Consider the following 15,745-nt stretch of genomic DNA (forward strand, 5'->3'; position numbering starts at 1 on the left):
GATGAACTTTCCCTCTCATTTCTTGAATGCCCTTGGGGATTTCCTTAATTGCTTTGAAGCACAGGAACACGTGTTTGTTTTAACTTATCGAGGATCTACCAAGGCTCTTTAAACTATCTAGTTTAGGGGCACCTGGGTGGCTCAGTCAGTTAAGAGTCTGACCCTTGGTTTCGGCTCAGGTCTTCTAAGGATCGTGGATTGAGCCCTGTGTCAGGCTCCACGCTCAGTGCAAAGTTGGCTTGAGAATCTCTCTGCCGCTCCCCCACTGCTCGCCCATGCACTCTCCCTAAAATAAATCTTCAAAAAATTTATTAAAAAAAATAATAAACCATCTAGTTTATAGAACCTATTTAGTTTACAGAAGGGGGAAGCCCACTCACCTATTCTTTCAGTGATTCATTAGACAAATCATTATTGAGCCCGTACTTTGGAGACTGGACTGAGGGCTGGGGTTGGAAACACTGAACAAGACCCACTTTGCCCTCTCAGAGCTCACAGATTAACAGGGAAAATAGGCTATTAGAATACAGGGGGCAGCGGTGGCACATGGGAAGTAGGGGTGACACAGGAATTTAGTGAAGCACTTTGAGGGGCACCCAGGAGGGTGACTTTGAGAGGGATGAAGAATTGATTCTAACAGATGAGCAGAAGATAGGTGAAATGGGGGAGAGAAGATGCTGACAGAGCCAAGCTGGGAGGGAACATGAGCAGAAGACTGAAGGCCCAGAGAACTGAAAAGTGAAAGGAAGTAGGTTTGGCTTGGGCAAGAGAGGGTGAAGTGTGTGGCAGGACCAGGTAACAAAACATGTGGTCTAGGGCTAGGCAGGGGCCAGAGGGGAGACAGGGAGGCTTGTTTGGGAGACTTGCGTGGCTCAGGTCAGAGAAAGGAGGCAGGAGGGCAGTAGGGACCATTTCTAGGGGCCTGGTTGGGGTTGCAGCTGTAGCCCCTGGCATCAGGCTCACCTGCCAAGGCTGGGCTCCCATGGTCCGTGTCGCAGGTGGGCAACAGCTCATCGAGTCCTGCCCTGCATGCCTGTGGCCAACAGACTGCTCCGTTCCAACGCAAGCTGTGGAAGTTGGCTCTCCTTGCAAACAAACCTCTGAAAGGAACTGCTTTCAAAGACCTGGCTGATTGCATCCCTGGTTACCAGGAAACAGCAGGACAAGTTGCAAAGTCCCATCACAGGAAATAAAGAATGCTCTAGCAACTGCCAGCATTTTTCCACCAGGATTCCAGCCAGCTGTCATTCATTCCTTGGCATAAGAACTCAACAGGCATTAAGAATAGCAATAGCTTCTTCAGAGCCAGGCAGTGCTGAACACTTTAATCTTATTTCTTATGACACCCTACGAAGCAGCCATTATCACAGGAATTTTCACTCAATGGCTGAGTGCTTATTTGCTTAAAGCTACAGTCTGAAGCTGGGGAACTAGGTATTTTCATCCAGGCCTGTTTACCTGAGGGTCTGTACACATCCTGCCTCAGAAACCAGGCTGACCGTATTTTTTTTTTTTTGCCCCCTCACATTTCTACTTTGCGTTAATTTTAGATTCACCAAAAAGTTGTGAAAATAATATGGCTTTTCTGTATACCACTCATCCAGCTTTCCCTAATGTTAACATCTTATACAACCACGAAACATTAGTCAAGATTAAGAAACTACTGTTGGTACATTACTAATTGAACTTCAGGACTTTCTCGTATTTTACCAGTTTTCAAACTAACACCCTCCTTCTGGGTCAGGATCCAACGCTGTATCTAAGTTCTGTCTCCATAATCTCCTCTGGTTTTCTGCCCTTGTTTTTCATCACTTTTGATAACTTAAGCACCGGTATTTTGCAGAATGTCCTCTGTGTTATGGGTTTTTAAAGTGTATCACAGAGTTGAAGTGTTCCCGTTGCCTTGAATAACTATAGCTGGCCCTTTAACAACATAGATTTGAACTGTGTGGGTAATTCAATCCATGTGGATTTTTTCGATAAATACAGCAGAGTACTGTAAATGTTTTTTCTCTTCCTTAGAACATTAATACCATCTTCTTCTCTCTAGCTTACTTTATTAACCACCCAACACTGTAGCAGCCACCATCCCTGGGCCTATGCTACTTTCTTGCAGAACACTCTGTACCATCTGGTGCCACTGGGTCCTTGGAGGTGGAGACAAGCTTCTGGAGAGCAAAAACTTTTTTATCACTGATGAAAATAGGGCTTGGTGTGTATTTGTGGGGTGACCGAATCTCTATGTACTTTATGTACTGATGTGGAACAATCTCCAAGATCTGCCAAGTGAGAACAAGCAAGATGCAGTAGCGTGTGTTCCCAATTTTGCACAGAAGGTGTGGGGGGCGAGTATACACCCACATGTGTTTATATATGGCTCAAGTCTGAAAGGCTCCTCTTCTGCTCAGACTACACTTGGCTCAACAGCTTCCACTCTGCTCCGGCTCTTTTAAGATTTAGTCCGTTTTTGGAATGAACATCTCCGCTTTCAAAACAAGGTCTCCGAGGCCTTGGTGGGCTTTAGCTGGTGGCCACAACAAGCAGTGTGGAAAAGCCCCAACCGCAGCACAAGCACCTCACCTCTCCTGAGGCTCCTCCTCCCAGGAAGTCACTTCACAGAACACAGGCTCACCCCATCGCATGTCAGGGGCCCAACCAATCCCTCCTGTGTTCCTGCTTGCCAAGTTACCTACGTCCTCTGAAGTAAAAGATCTACTAAATGCCTCCTGCTTTGTCCTGCACCTGTGACTTCGAGTCAGTCTCATGCCCTGGTCAAATTTCTAGGAGGAAAGAATCAAATATCCCTGAAGGAGAGAAGACTAGAGTCGAAATAGCTCACACAAAGGCAATTTATTAACAGAAAACAGTAATTTGAGGAATCCTTTTCACAGACGGCGACCACGGCGACCCCCCTTCCTGCGGGTGCTATCGGAGGGGATGGGGGTGACATCCTCTGTGGGGAGGAAGAGAAAACATCATTGCCTAGAGATGGATGGGAAAGAGTCCAGGCCTCCCTAGACCAGTGGTCTAACAGACCAGCAGTGAATCCCGCTGCTCCCCACGTGAATCCTCAGTATATAACACATGGACATGGACTGCCCCATCTGCTGCTTCCTCAAAATTTCTGATGTGGTCTCAACTCACTTTTCTGAAGGGGAAACTGAGGGTCAGAAAAGGCACTCAACTTACAATGTCAGAAGGAGGTGAAATAATCAGGTTTCTGACACCCAGCTCAGGGACTCTCTAGTGGAAAGATTCTTCTAAACAGGGGCAACTAAAAACTACCTCCTTTCCAAAAGGTAATAGGCTGAACCATTAACTAGACCGATCAGTATGTGATGCTACCTTGTGTACAGAAACAGGGAAGGGCTAACACCTTCTTAAGAGCTCTAAGAGGCCAGGAGATCACAGGCGTGAGGGGGCAGGCACCACACAGATGTAGGTGACTCGCTGTGATTCTCAACCATGGGAGGTGCTGCTCCCTGCACTCATTTTCCACTGTTAAAATGATTGGCATGCTCTAATACTTTGTAGGAAAGAACCAAGGATATGGATGGTCTTAACAATTCAGGGGACAGACCACATAAAATGCCAACTCCCGTAAGAAACACTGAAAGAGACATTTCATCTCCCGTCAGTTCCACCAGCCAGTCTCAAGCCCTGCACACCAGGCAGTGTGGGGCACAGAGGTTCAGGAATCAAACTGTGCTGTCAACATGCACATCAAGGTGACAGGGGTGCTCAGGGAGGAAATTCTGTCATATGGTGGGCCTCTTGCAACTCCATTAACTGTGGCACCCTAACTGCCAATAGACCCCAAACCAGGCACTGCATCCCACTGGGTACAACACAAACTTTCTGGGGTCAATGCTTCAAAGCAAATCCAAGTGCTAGCTAGAGGGAGGAACTTACCGATCCGCCCGATCTTCATTCCTGAGCGGGCAAGGGCTCTGAGGGCTGACTGGGCCCCAGGTCCAGGGGTCTTGGTTCTAGGGAAATGAGGATCTACATGAAGAAAAGCTCTGTCCAACTCATTAGGGGTTCCTTCTAGATCCCACAACCCTCTAGTTTAGGAATCTGCAACTTTTCGTAAAGGGCCAAACAATAAATATTTAAGGCTTAGGGGGCCACGTATGGTTTTTGTTGCGTACTTTCTGGCCCATGCGTCAAGAGTTTGTGCTCTGCTCTGCCTGCAGCCCACTTAAGGAACTGTCCTTCTTGCCAAAGGCTGTAATTTTTTTTTTTTGGCAATCCATTTCCAGCTGCTTCCCCCACCCAAAACCAAAACACTAGCATCTCTCCAGAGGACCACTTTCTCTGGTCTGCTGCCCACACAGCATTTTTTTTTTTAATGTAAGCTCTATGCCCACAGTAGGCCTGAACTCATGACTCAGAGGTCAAGAGTTTCATGCTCTATCAACTGAGCCAGCCAGGTACCCTGAAGCAGGAGTCATCTTTAAAAAAAAAAAAAAAAAAATCCCCCTAGGGGCACTTGGGTGGCTCAGTCGTTAAGCGTCTGCCTTCAGCTCAGGTCATGGTCCCAGGGTCCTGGGATCAAGCCCCACACTGGGCTCCCTGCTCAGTGGGAAGCCTGCTTCTCCCTCTCCCACTCCCCCTGCTTGTGCTCCTGCTCTCGCCGTCAAATACATAAATAAAATCTTTAAAATAAAGAAAAATCCCCAATCTTTGGAGTACCTGGGTGGCTTGGGCACTTAAGGGTCCAACTCAATGTCAACTCAGGTCACAATCTCAGGGTCGCGCTGAGCAATGGAGTCTGCTTAAGATTCTCTCTCCCTCTGTACCGCACCCCGCCCACACATATTCTCTCTCACAAAAACAAGACTCCAATCTCATCAGGTCATTACTATTAAAAAGTTCTTATGCTCCCCCCCCCACCCTCTTTGGCTAAAGTCCAAATCCTTACTGCTTCCTTTAAGACCTAGCAGGAACTTTCTCCTATCTCTCTGATCATACTCATGCAACTCTTTCCCATAGATGTATCAAGTTCATTCCCACTCAAGACCTTTTTCCTGCATTTGTATCTGGCTGGAATATTCTCTCCCTGCCCTTCCTTCACTGGACCAACTCCTGGCACAACATTTAGGTCTTAGCTGACATTTCACTTTATCATTAACTCCCAACCCTCACACTGTACCTCTTACTTCCCAGCACTTGCCACAAATGGAAGGCGCATGTTCCCCTAGTCAGGCTGTTTAAAGTCGGCCTCTTCTACCTACACAGGAAGAGTAGAGGCTTTAACTACCCTTTTCGATCATTCTTTTCTAGTACCTAGAACACAATACCTGGTATGCAGCTGAGTGCTCAATGAACAGTAAGTTGGGGGGTGGGAGGAGTAGAAGCAGTGGTGCAGCAACCAACTACTAAATACGAACACACTTATGATGTCTTGTGCAAAGTTACAAGAGAAAAACCAAGCCTCAAATTCGGTGCTCTGGCACCCAGGCCCAGAGATCTCACCACCCAGCCCCTGCCTTATGTACCTATTTCCTCCTGTGGCTCGTAGTTTGATGTGGAGGGCAGTGATGCCCAGCTCCTTGCACCTCTGGGCTACATCCTGGGCAGCCAACATGGCAGCATAGGGAGAGGACTCATCTCGGTCAGCCTTCACCTTCATTCCACCAGTCACGCGGCAGATGGTTTCCCTGGGAACAAAAGCTCAGTCATTTCTCTCATCCATCAAGAATTCTGAGTGCTTATCACACCCCTACTGAGTAAAGACTGCCAGAGTTCAGGTATGGCAGAGGATGAAGGTTAACTTGAATATGCATCCTCCTTTCTAACAAGACTATGGCCATGGGTTCTGCCCTGATGGGGTTCAAAGACCCAAAATAAATGAACACTGTTATTAACAACATAAATTTACTTTTGCATTTAATCCTCCCAATTGCTCCATGAGCTCTCACCTTATATGAGAAAACCAAAGCTTAGTATTTGAGTGACTTCACGTGTCATAAAAACTTGCTAATAGCAGCCAGAATCTGTACATAGAGTGGACTTCTGTCCACCCCTGCTCCTACAAAGTACCAAGAGATTGAGGATTCAAGGACTACACTTTAAGATCATTAAGGGCAGAAGACGTGTCTCTTTCTTTCTCGTAACCCAAGTGCCTGGGAAATCACAGTATTTGTGGCCAAAAAGCCAAATGCATTTCCTTATCTGAACATTCTTTTAAATTCTTTCACGAGAACCCCTTAACCTGCCAACCAGTTTCAGGGGCATTTCTTCCCCTAGACCCTTGCCAGTTTGGTCTGTGCCTCTTCACCCAGGTACTCACTTGCCAGAAAGATCGGTGACATGGACAAAAGTGTCATTGAAGGATGCAAAGATATGGCAGACACCAAACACATTTTCTCCTTCAGCTACCTGAGGTCCAAGGCTGATGACCTGTTCTTCCTTCTTTTCCTTCCCCTTGCGAGGTGCCATTTCTGAAAGAAGGAAAAAAATCCAACATTAGCAATGGACAAGGTTTCCACAACACTTTCTTCCTGGCTATTGAAGGAAATCTCCCAAGTTTTGCTCCTCTGTGTCCTGCTTCCCTCCACCCTGGTCTGTGAAACCTCATTTCTGCCTAAAACTCATTTCTCCCTGCATTTAGGGGCTTTTAACTGATGGCTAAAGAAAGCAAAGTACCTTGAGATAACCCTTCTCCTGAATCTACCAAAAGCACAGCTCACAGCACTTATAGGAAAGGAGCCTAGAGTTCTAAGCAGATCATAAGTATCCCTCAATTTTTTACCAAGTGGGCCTCAAAAACTGGCTTAGGTCTCTGGAGACCTCCAAGTTCAACTGACAGCTCTACAAACCCGGGCAAATCCATTATCCCTGAGCCTTACTGCCTCCAATATATATCCTGAGAAACTTTTGATGATTTGTTTAGGGTGACATAGCAAGTCAGTTGAAGAGCAGAAATGAAAACCAGGTTAAGAGATTCCTGGTCTACGAATCACAATACTTCCAATGCCAGGAGTGTTTCTGGTTTCCTGGCCCCCAAGTATCACGTACAGGTTAGGCTCAAAGAAGACTTTAAGACCACATCCAAAAAGGTTAGTACAAAGCCAAGGCCAATAACCTACCCATGAATTGGTGACACCTGAAGACCCTTTATGGAAGGCACCTGCTGCCTGAACTCTGCACCAATTCCTTGGCTTAGAATTCAAGGGTCCCTTACCCACATACCCTCTAGCTTCATCTACTATATCCTGTGCTCTACCAGATCCCTCCAAAAGCCAGTTTAAATGCTATCATTCTCTGACAACTGATCTCTTGCTGTCCTTCCACAGCTGATTAAAACCAAATTCTTAAACTTTTACTAGAATCAAGCATTAAAGGCAGTAAAACTTATCTTCTTAGAAGGCTAAAAGAAAAGCCCCATCCCCAAAATTCAATGTTAGTGAAACCAGGTAACTGTAATCTGACATGGCATGTGATGGAATTAAACTGTCACAGACCGTAGGGGAGGGAGACGCTAACAGGAGGAAAGCAGGTGAGGACAGTAATACGAAGGCTAAGAGAGGACCTACTTTCTGACCAAAGCCCCAGGCCTCCTGAGACTCAAAAATCAGAACAATTTCCTAACACTTTCAGAAGACACTAGAAACAAGCAAGGCTCAGATGACTTGGGCTGTCACCTTCCAGGTGAAGACAAACACAGCCCTGCCTAGGTTTGTAAAGACAGTGGCAAAACCAAACCTACAAACCAGTGTCCCAACCCCCAGTCCAGCACTCTCTACCCTGTATCAAGATGCCTCTATTCCACGAATAACCACAATTCCAGACCTGGAGAAGTTCACGTCTCCTGCGTTCCCGGATCTCCCCAGTGCCTTCCTTATACAAGGTCTAGTGAGTGATCACAGTAAGCACTACAAGTGTAGGCCTTGGGTGTACAAAGTTAACTACTCCTACGCTTTAGTTAGATCCAACAGAGTAAGAATTGCAAGGAAGGTGCCAAGGGAGCTCACAGGAAGAGAAGCTTTTAAGTTCTGCCTGGAGAAGCCCAGAAAGACCCCAGCAGATGTGAAGTAAGGAAGCATGAATACGAATGCCTGCAGTGGCCACTCAACAAATGCCCACGTGCAGTTTCCCCACCCCGTGTCGCCCTTAAGTGGTAATGACAATGGTCCTTGGAGAATAAATTACAAACGCACAGCAGGTGCTCAGCAAACACTGATGCACATTCCCTAAGCCCCGACTTCTGGCTTCGTGCGGCGCGCCCTAAGCGTCCAGTACTTGCAACGTGCCAGACTTGGCAATCACCCAGACTTAGGGAGCACCCAACACAGGGCCGTTTCTCCTGATTCCCTCCTTGAACCCCCACTACAACTCTATGGGGTCGGGGCGACAGTTAACCCTATTTCCCAAGCAAGGACACAGACTAGGGATTAGGGACGGCGGAGTAAAGGTGAGAGGCCATTACTGACTAGGGTCCCCGCTCCTTCGCAACCACGCTGTGCGGCCCCTTACACGTAGCGGTGGCGGCAGCGCGGAGCCCGGGCCTTCAGGGCTGTAGCCGCACTCACCCCCCACTTCACAAGCTCCTCCTCGAGAGAAGACCGCCACCTTCCGAGACAAGGCGCGACCCTGAGTCTGGGCTCGGCCGGCCGCGCCCGTCTCGCCCGCACCTGGCTCAGCTTCCACGGAAACACCCCAGGCCCGCGACCCCGGCCCCGGTGAGTGCCCCCTGTCCCAGGATGCCACTCGATTGTCCTCGCCCAGGCCTCCTACCTGCGCGTCTTCTCCAGACTCCGCTACCGGAAAGAGAGAGTGGGAGTGGGCGGGGCGACGGGTCACGTCCGCGTCCCCGGAAGTGTACGCCTGAGGTCACGGAACGAGGCCGGCTCCCGGAAGATGCCGGCTTTAACGTTTCTAGGGAGTTGAAGACTCGCCCTCGGTAAAGGCGCTTTGCTTAAAAGAGTACCAAAAAAGGCAAGGGGCAGGGTGTCGCTGCGAGCGGGTCTACCTCTGAGACTGCACGAAGCAGCTACATCTGAGTGAGGCGGGCCAGTGTGCAAAGATGGCGGGGCGCCGCGACTGGACGGACTTCCTGTATCCTGACCCCGGGCCTGGTCAGCCCGGAGGCGGCAGCGCTCCTCATGGCTCGGAGGGCAATAACAACAACAGCCGCGATCACTCTTTATGTGGTCTGCTATGTACTGGGCAAAATAAGAACAAATTATTCAATATCTGTTATACACTAGCTTGGGCCGAGCAATTTATATGGATTGTTTCATTTGATCCTTACAAAATTATCAAATAGATAACTGTTTTCATTTCCCTTTTTACAGATAAGGCATGTTAACTGAATCACTCATTTGTGGCTGATTTGGAATTCTGACTTCAAAGCCTATATGTTTAACAGCCACTTCCATATATCCCTCCAATATTGAAGGATCTTGAAGGGTTGGGATAATGTATAGATGGAAATATGGGGAAGGGCCGAGAAGTAGGTCGTGTGTGTTTGTGTGTGTGTATGAATGTGTGTGTGTGTGTATATATATATATAAATATATATGTATAAGTGTATATATACATACATACATTTATATATAAAGCCCATGTAATGGATTGTATATATTGCATATATATATGAACGTTTTTGAACAAAATGATTGATTGTACAGAGTAATATAGAGCCCCTTCTTTTCTAGAATTGGTGCCACTGAATAGCTTTAAGCTCAATTTAGGGAAGAACTTTTTTAAAAAGTGGTGCTTCTTTTTCCCTTTACAAAAGTAATTAATTACAGAAAACCCATAAAATACAAACAGTCAGAAAGGAGAACAAAAGAGAAAAAAGAAATGACAGTCTTACCCCCACAATTAACACCTTGGTGTATGTCCTTTCCAAACATGATCTATGCAAATACATAAAGAAGAGGCACATCCTCTTTTTTAAAAGAGAATAACCTTACAGTATCTTTCCTTGATGGTTTAAAAAAAAATCCGTGCTCAATATAAACAATCTTCACAATAAAGAAAAGCATGGACAAAAAAGTAAAAATTGTCTCTACATACTTTCTTCTAATGATACCGCCATTATCAAATTATTATCAAGGTGGAGCATCATTCTAGAAATAACTTTCTATTATCTATGCCAGTATTTTTATTATATAGGGGCGCCTGGGTGGCTCAGTCGTTAAGCATCTGCCTTCGGCTCAGGTCATGATCCCGGGGTCCTGGGATCGAGCCCCGCATTGGGCTCCCTGCTCCGCGGGAAGCCTGCTTCTCCCTCTCCCACTCCCCCTGCTTGTGTTCCCTCTCTCTCTGTGTCTCTCTCTGTCAAATAAATAAATGAAATCTTAAAAAAATATATTTTTATTATATAATACACAGTTTTAGTTTAGTAATTGTATTCTGTATGTCATTTGGTAACTTTCTTTCACTCAACGTTGTGGACATCTTCCCATAACAACTAATAGAGATCTTCAACATTTCTTTACAATATTTTATTTTATTTTTTAAAAAGATTTTATTTATTTGACAGAGAGAGGGAGAGAGAGCACAAGCCCGGGGAGCAGCAGAGGGAGAGGGAGAAACAGGCTCTCTGCTGAGCAGGGAGCCCGATGCAGGGCTGGATCCTAGGACCCTGGGATCATGACCTGAGCGGAAGGCAGACACTTAACCAACTGAGCCACCTAGGTGCCCCGTTTTACAAATATTTTAAATTTTATTTGCTATTTTGAATATTAAATGCATTCACAAAAATAAAAACTACAAACAGATATAAATAAGTATGCACAAAAAAAAGTCCTCTCAATTCTGACTCCAGCAACCCAATCCTCTTCCTTGCAAACAACCAGGAATAGTTGTATTGTATCATTTTTTAACTACTGTATGATATTCCTTTGTATAGCTCACCCATTATTTATTTAGCCAGTTCTCTATTGTTGGGAACAGAATTTGTAAATGTAGACAAAACTGTCAAGAACACACTTGTGCTATTTTTTCCGCAGGGTAGATTGCCAGAAGTCAAAAAGAATATATATTTGAAATTTGGATACATATTGCTAAATTGCCCCTCAGAAAGTTCTTATCAGTTTCCACTTTTGCTTAACTGAGAAACTAAATATGTCTCCTTGTATTGTATTTCTTCCACGGTTAGTAAGGTGAGATGTCTCTTTATGGATTATTTTGAGCATTTGCATAATTTATGTGAATGGTCTGTTTATAGTTCTGAAAAGGGAGGGCTTTTTATTCTCTAGTAGTGAGTTCCTCAATAGAAGAGGTATGATACTGGAGGGGTGGAGTGTGGGGGGATGGGGTAACTAGGTGATGGGCATTAAGGAAGGCATGTGATGTAATGAGCGCTGGGTGTTATATAAGACTGATGAGTCACTGACCTCTACCTCTGAAGCCAATAATACGTTATATGTTAATTAATTGAATTTAAATTAAAAAAAGACATTTTCTTTCTCTTTATGAATTTCAAAATTATTTGCATAGAATATTTTACAGTATTGTATTAAATTATTTTAACATCTATATTTGTAGTTATGTATCTCAGTAAATGTTTGCATATTTTACCTCAAAAAAAAAAAAAAAAGAAGAGATATGATAGTAGAAACTGGAGCATTGTGGAGTGAGTTCTTGCTTTGGGTAAGAATTTTATTAAACACACAGATCTCCGTGAGGGAGAACTTCATGAAGGAAGCATGGCTTGATCTTACAGCTGAAGATAGTCCATACAGTCACCGCAGAACATATTTTTTTAGGGGCACCTGGCTGGCTCAGTCAGCAGAGCATGTGACTCTTGATCTCGGGGTCATGAGTTCTAGCCCCACGTTGGGCATAGAGCTTACTTAAAAAAATAAAATAAGACAAATATTTTAAAAAGAACATTTTTTTTAAACAGGGAAGTCTTACCTTCATACCAGAAATCAGCAAAGTCACTGCTTTCAAACTCCAATTCGATTATTTAATCAACATATTTATTATTTCTACAAATAGTTATTAGTTGTGAGTCCTTGGGCAAAAATTGTAACCTCTCTGCACTGTAGTTTTCTCACCTGTAAAATGGGGTAATAACTGTATTTTTTTTTATTTTTTATTTTTTTATTTATTTACTTGAGACAGAGAGAATGAGAGACAGAGAGCATGAGAGGGAGGAGGGTCAGAGGGAGAAGCAGACTCCCTGCCGAGCAGGGAGCCCGACGCGGGACTCGATCCAGGGACTCGATCCAGGGACTCGATCCAGGGACTCGATCCAGGGACTCCAGGATCATGACCTGAGCCGAAGGCAGTCGCTTAACCAACTGAGCCACCCAGGCGCCCAATAACTGTATTTTTAAAAATGTGTATTGAAACATATATCTTCAGTGGGCACTTGCTCTGTGCCAAGCTCTGAGATATAATAATATTGGCATTTAAGCTAAGACTTAAAAACAGAGCAGGAATTAGCTAAATGAAGGTGGAAAGAATGGTCTGGACAAGGAGAACAGTTTATGCAAAGGTCCTGAGGTGGGAAGGAACTGGGAGAGCTCAAGGAATTAAAAACATGGCCAGTATGGTTGGGGTATTGTGTGCGAGGGAAGGGGGTGGGAGATCATGGGAGGAACGGTGAGAGCCACTTCCTGCTGGGTCTTCTTACCTCTCTGTTGCCTTGCCTGCTTTCCCCATCACACCCCACCCCATGCAGCGTCAACACTGTAAACACAGGGAATATGTTTGCCATCACCTCTCATACTTTATTCATTCATTCAATAAATACTTACTGAGCCCTTAGTATGTGTCTCGCACTGTTCTAGATACTTGGAGTGCATTTGTGATCAAAATAGATAATGATCCTTCCTTTCTGGGAGTTTATGTTCTGGCAGCAGGGGCAGACATAATATCTAAATAAAATTTCTATTATGTTAGAAGGTAATCGATCGGTTACTATGGAAAGAAGAAAAAGTCCAGTAGGGTAAAGGATATTGCAGGTGTGGGGGCTTCTCAGGGAAGGGGTGGGGCATGTGGCAGAATTAAATTGAGAGCGCAAGGTAGTCTTGTTGAGAGTTTGAGCAGAGGTGGGAGGCAGAAAAGGGAGCAAGTATTGCCAATATATAAGGGAAGATTATAACAAGCAGAGGGAACAGCATGTGCAAAGGCCCACAGCGGTGGGAGCACCACTGGTATATTCCAGGAACGATAAGGAGACCACTGTGGCTGGAGTAGAGTGAGTGAGGGGAGATGGGTGGAAGATGAGGAAATGCAGTGATGGGAGGTAACGGGTGCTGTGGGCAGATCATGTAGGCTTTTAGATCATTGGAGGGACTTTGGCTTTTACTTTGAATGGAGGCATCAGAGGGTTTTGAGCAAAGGGTGACAGAATCTGACTTAGGTTTTAATAAGATCATTGAAGATTCTCTGTGGAGAATAGACTCTTGGTAGGGGTGGGAGTGAGGGGCTAATATAAAAGGAGGGGTTCCAGTTTAGAGGGGAGAGATACTGGTAGCTGAGCCTCAGGTGGCGTCAGTGGGGGCAGAAAGAAGCGATCAAAATTTGATTATATTTCTGAAGTAGATCCAACAGGATTTCTTGATAGATTAAGCATGAGGCATATGAGAAAGAGAATTATCAAAGATGATTCCAGCATTTATGGTTGGAGGAACTGGAAAGATGGCATTGCCATCAGCCAGGATGGAGAAGTCCGAGAGGGAAGTAGGTTTTGGGGGGAAGATCAGAGGTTCAATCATAGGCCTGAGTTTAAGGTGTTTATTGCACATCCAAGTGGAGGTACCAAGGAGGTTTTGGGGCTAGATGAGTCTGGAATCGAAGAGAGGTGTCTTCAGCGTCTAGATGGTATTTGAAATCATGAATCTGCTGGTGACCACCAAGGGGCTGAGTGCAGATGGACAAGAGGTCCAGGGAGTGAGCATTGGAGCATGGGGGAAAGAGAAAGAGATAGCCAGGGGAAAAGAAGCTGGGAACAGTGAGTTGGGAGGAAAACCGAGAGGGGTGTGACCAGGAAGCCAAGTGAAAAAAGGGAAGCAAGGAGAAGGGAGGGGGCAGCTTTGCCAAAGCACCCAGAGGCAGATGTAGGGGGAGGCTGAGAATGTGCTCGGATGCAGCAACATGGGCGTTGGGGACCCCAGCAAGAGCAGTTTAAGCGTGCGTGTGTTGGAGTAGATGTAAGACAGAAATGAAGGCAACGTGTGCAAAGGACAGGATGAGAAAATGAGGAAATGGGGTCAAGAGGTTCTTTTGGTTTATTCTTTTTAAAGGTTGTATCAATAACAGATGTTTGTACACTGATGGGAATGGTCTAGTACAGTGACAATTTGATGAAGGAGCTGTGTCCTTAAGCAGGTGAGATTTGATGGGCTTTAGTGCCCACAAGGTGGAACCGACTCGAGGTAGGAGCGTGGGCAGTGCATCTGTATAAATGGGGGAGAAGGAAGGTGTGCAGGGTAAGCACATGTCAGGGAGGGAGCTCGAGAGTGGCCTGGAGGAATGGCAGGAGGGGGAATGGCATGAGGCTGGGGACGGGTTGGGGGATAGGGAAGGTTGGAGGTGAGAGAAGGCTTGAAAGGGTCACTGAGATCTAGGGCACTAGAGGATAATTCTGGGGCAGCACGAAGGGCCCACTTGAGGTTGGTGGTCGGTGTTTTCTCCAGCCACGTTCAGCTGCATGGATGCAGCTATGGAATAAACAGAGCTTTGGATTTAACCAGAGTTGTGGTTTTGTCAAGAGAAGAGAACTTGAGAGAGGGGCAGGAGAATGAGGGTGAGTGCACAGGAACAATGATCATGACGGAGCATGACATTGAAGCTGGATGACTGGGCTTGTGAGAGCATCAAAGGGCTAAGGGACACCATGAAGACTGTGGGGCAACAGGTCAGAGGTCCCGATGGGGCAAGGGGACAGCTGCAGTCAGTTACCGGCTGATACTTTGCGCTGGAGGTCAGGGGCTGAGGGGCATGGGATTGAGATGTTGGTTGAAAGAGGAGTTGCAGGCATTGGTAATGACCATGGGAGTGAGTGGCTCTTCATAGAGAAGAGCAGATTAAGGGACCAGAGGCCAGGGTGATGGCAGCATCCTCCGTGTGAATACTGAGAGGGCCAAGAAGTAAAACAGGAATAGGCTGATGGAGAGTGATACAGAGTCCAGGGGAAAGGCCTTAAGGATGGGAGGCAGGATGGGACCCAGGGGTTGGGAGATACCTTCGCTGAGGTGGAGTAAGGCGTGCTAGCTACAGGCCTGCGGTGACAAGATTCAAAACTAGTGTCCTTTAGTGTGTGTGTTGGGGGAGGGGGGTGGAGAATGGCCTGGAAATAACAATGAGGAGCAGGAGGATAACATGCTCACACCTTGTGGTTCCTATCCCCCTTCCATAGGCTGTGTAAGCAAAAGGGGAAGCCATGGGGAGGTCTGCAGGGAGATGGAGGGGAAATGGAGGGGAGGGCCAGATTTCCTAGGACAGGACGGGAAAGTCCAGAGAAGAGATGGAGAGAGAGGAAATCCCATTGCTGATGGCCTGGAATTCCCCAGGGCAGAATTCCAGAAGGCTTTGAGGAACTGAAGGAGGTGGTGGGGGGGACTGAGGAGGGGCTGCCAGGGCCGCACTGGGACCTGGACGGATTGCCAGAGACAAGGGAGGCCCTGGGTGTGGGCAGGCGGTCAAGGCGGCAGAGCTTAGTGACTGAACCCTGCAGCCGCCCGGGGAACAATGGTAGCAACAATAGCCCCTATGTTAATGGAACACTTACAGCACACCAGAGCCTGTCCCAAGCCAGGTGCATGCATCACCC

General features: G+C 46.3%; 1 protein-coding gene across 1 annotated transcript; it reads right to left on the reverse strand.

Moving 5' to 3' along the window:
- Positions 1 to 2,831: 2,831 nt before the first annotated feature.
- LOC118006698 (40S ribosomal protein S14) lies at positions 2,832 to 9,024 on the reverse strand. Its single transcript, XM_034999471.1, has 5 exons — positions 8,743 to 9,024; positions 6,296 to 6,446; positions 5,502 to 5,663; positions 3,913 to 3,989; positions 2,832 to 2,953 (listed from the first exon to the last, which is right to left on the reverse strand). The coding sequence occupies exons 2-5, from the start codon at positions 6,442 to 6,444 to the stop codon at positions 2,886 to 2,888; spliced, it is 456 nt and encodes a 151-aa protein (XP_034855362.1). The 5' UTR covers positions 6,445 to 6,446; positions 8,743 to 9,024; the 3' UTR covers positions 2,832 to 2,885.
- Positions 9,025 to 15,745: the final 6,721 nt, after the last annotated feature.

Source organism: Mirounga leonina, unplaced genomic scaffold, assembly GCF_011800145.1.
Source record: "Mirounga leonina isolate KUSES-001 unplaced genomic scaffold, KU_Mleo_1.0 Mir_98, whole genome shotgun sequence".
Lineage (NCBI taxonomy): Eukaryota > Metazoa > Chordata > Mammalia > Carnivora > Phocidae > Mirounga > Mirounga leonina.

Excerpts from the sequence above, each read along its gene's own strand:
- LOC118006698 (XM_034999471.1), bottom strand. The coding sequence starts at position 6,444 with ATGGCACCTCGCAAGGGGAAGGAAAAGAAGGAAGAACAGGTCATCAGC. Across the intron at positions 5,664-6,295 it reads GTCACCGATCTTTCTGGCAA|GGAAACCATCTGCCGCGTGA; the intron begins GTGAGTACCTGG and ends TTTTGTTCCCAG. Across the intron at positions 2,954-3,912 it reads AATGAAGATCGGGCGGATCG|AGGATGTCACCCCCATCCCC; the intron begins GTAAGTTCCTCC and ends TCCTCCCCACAG.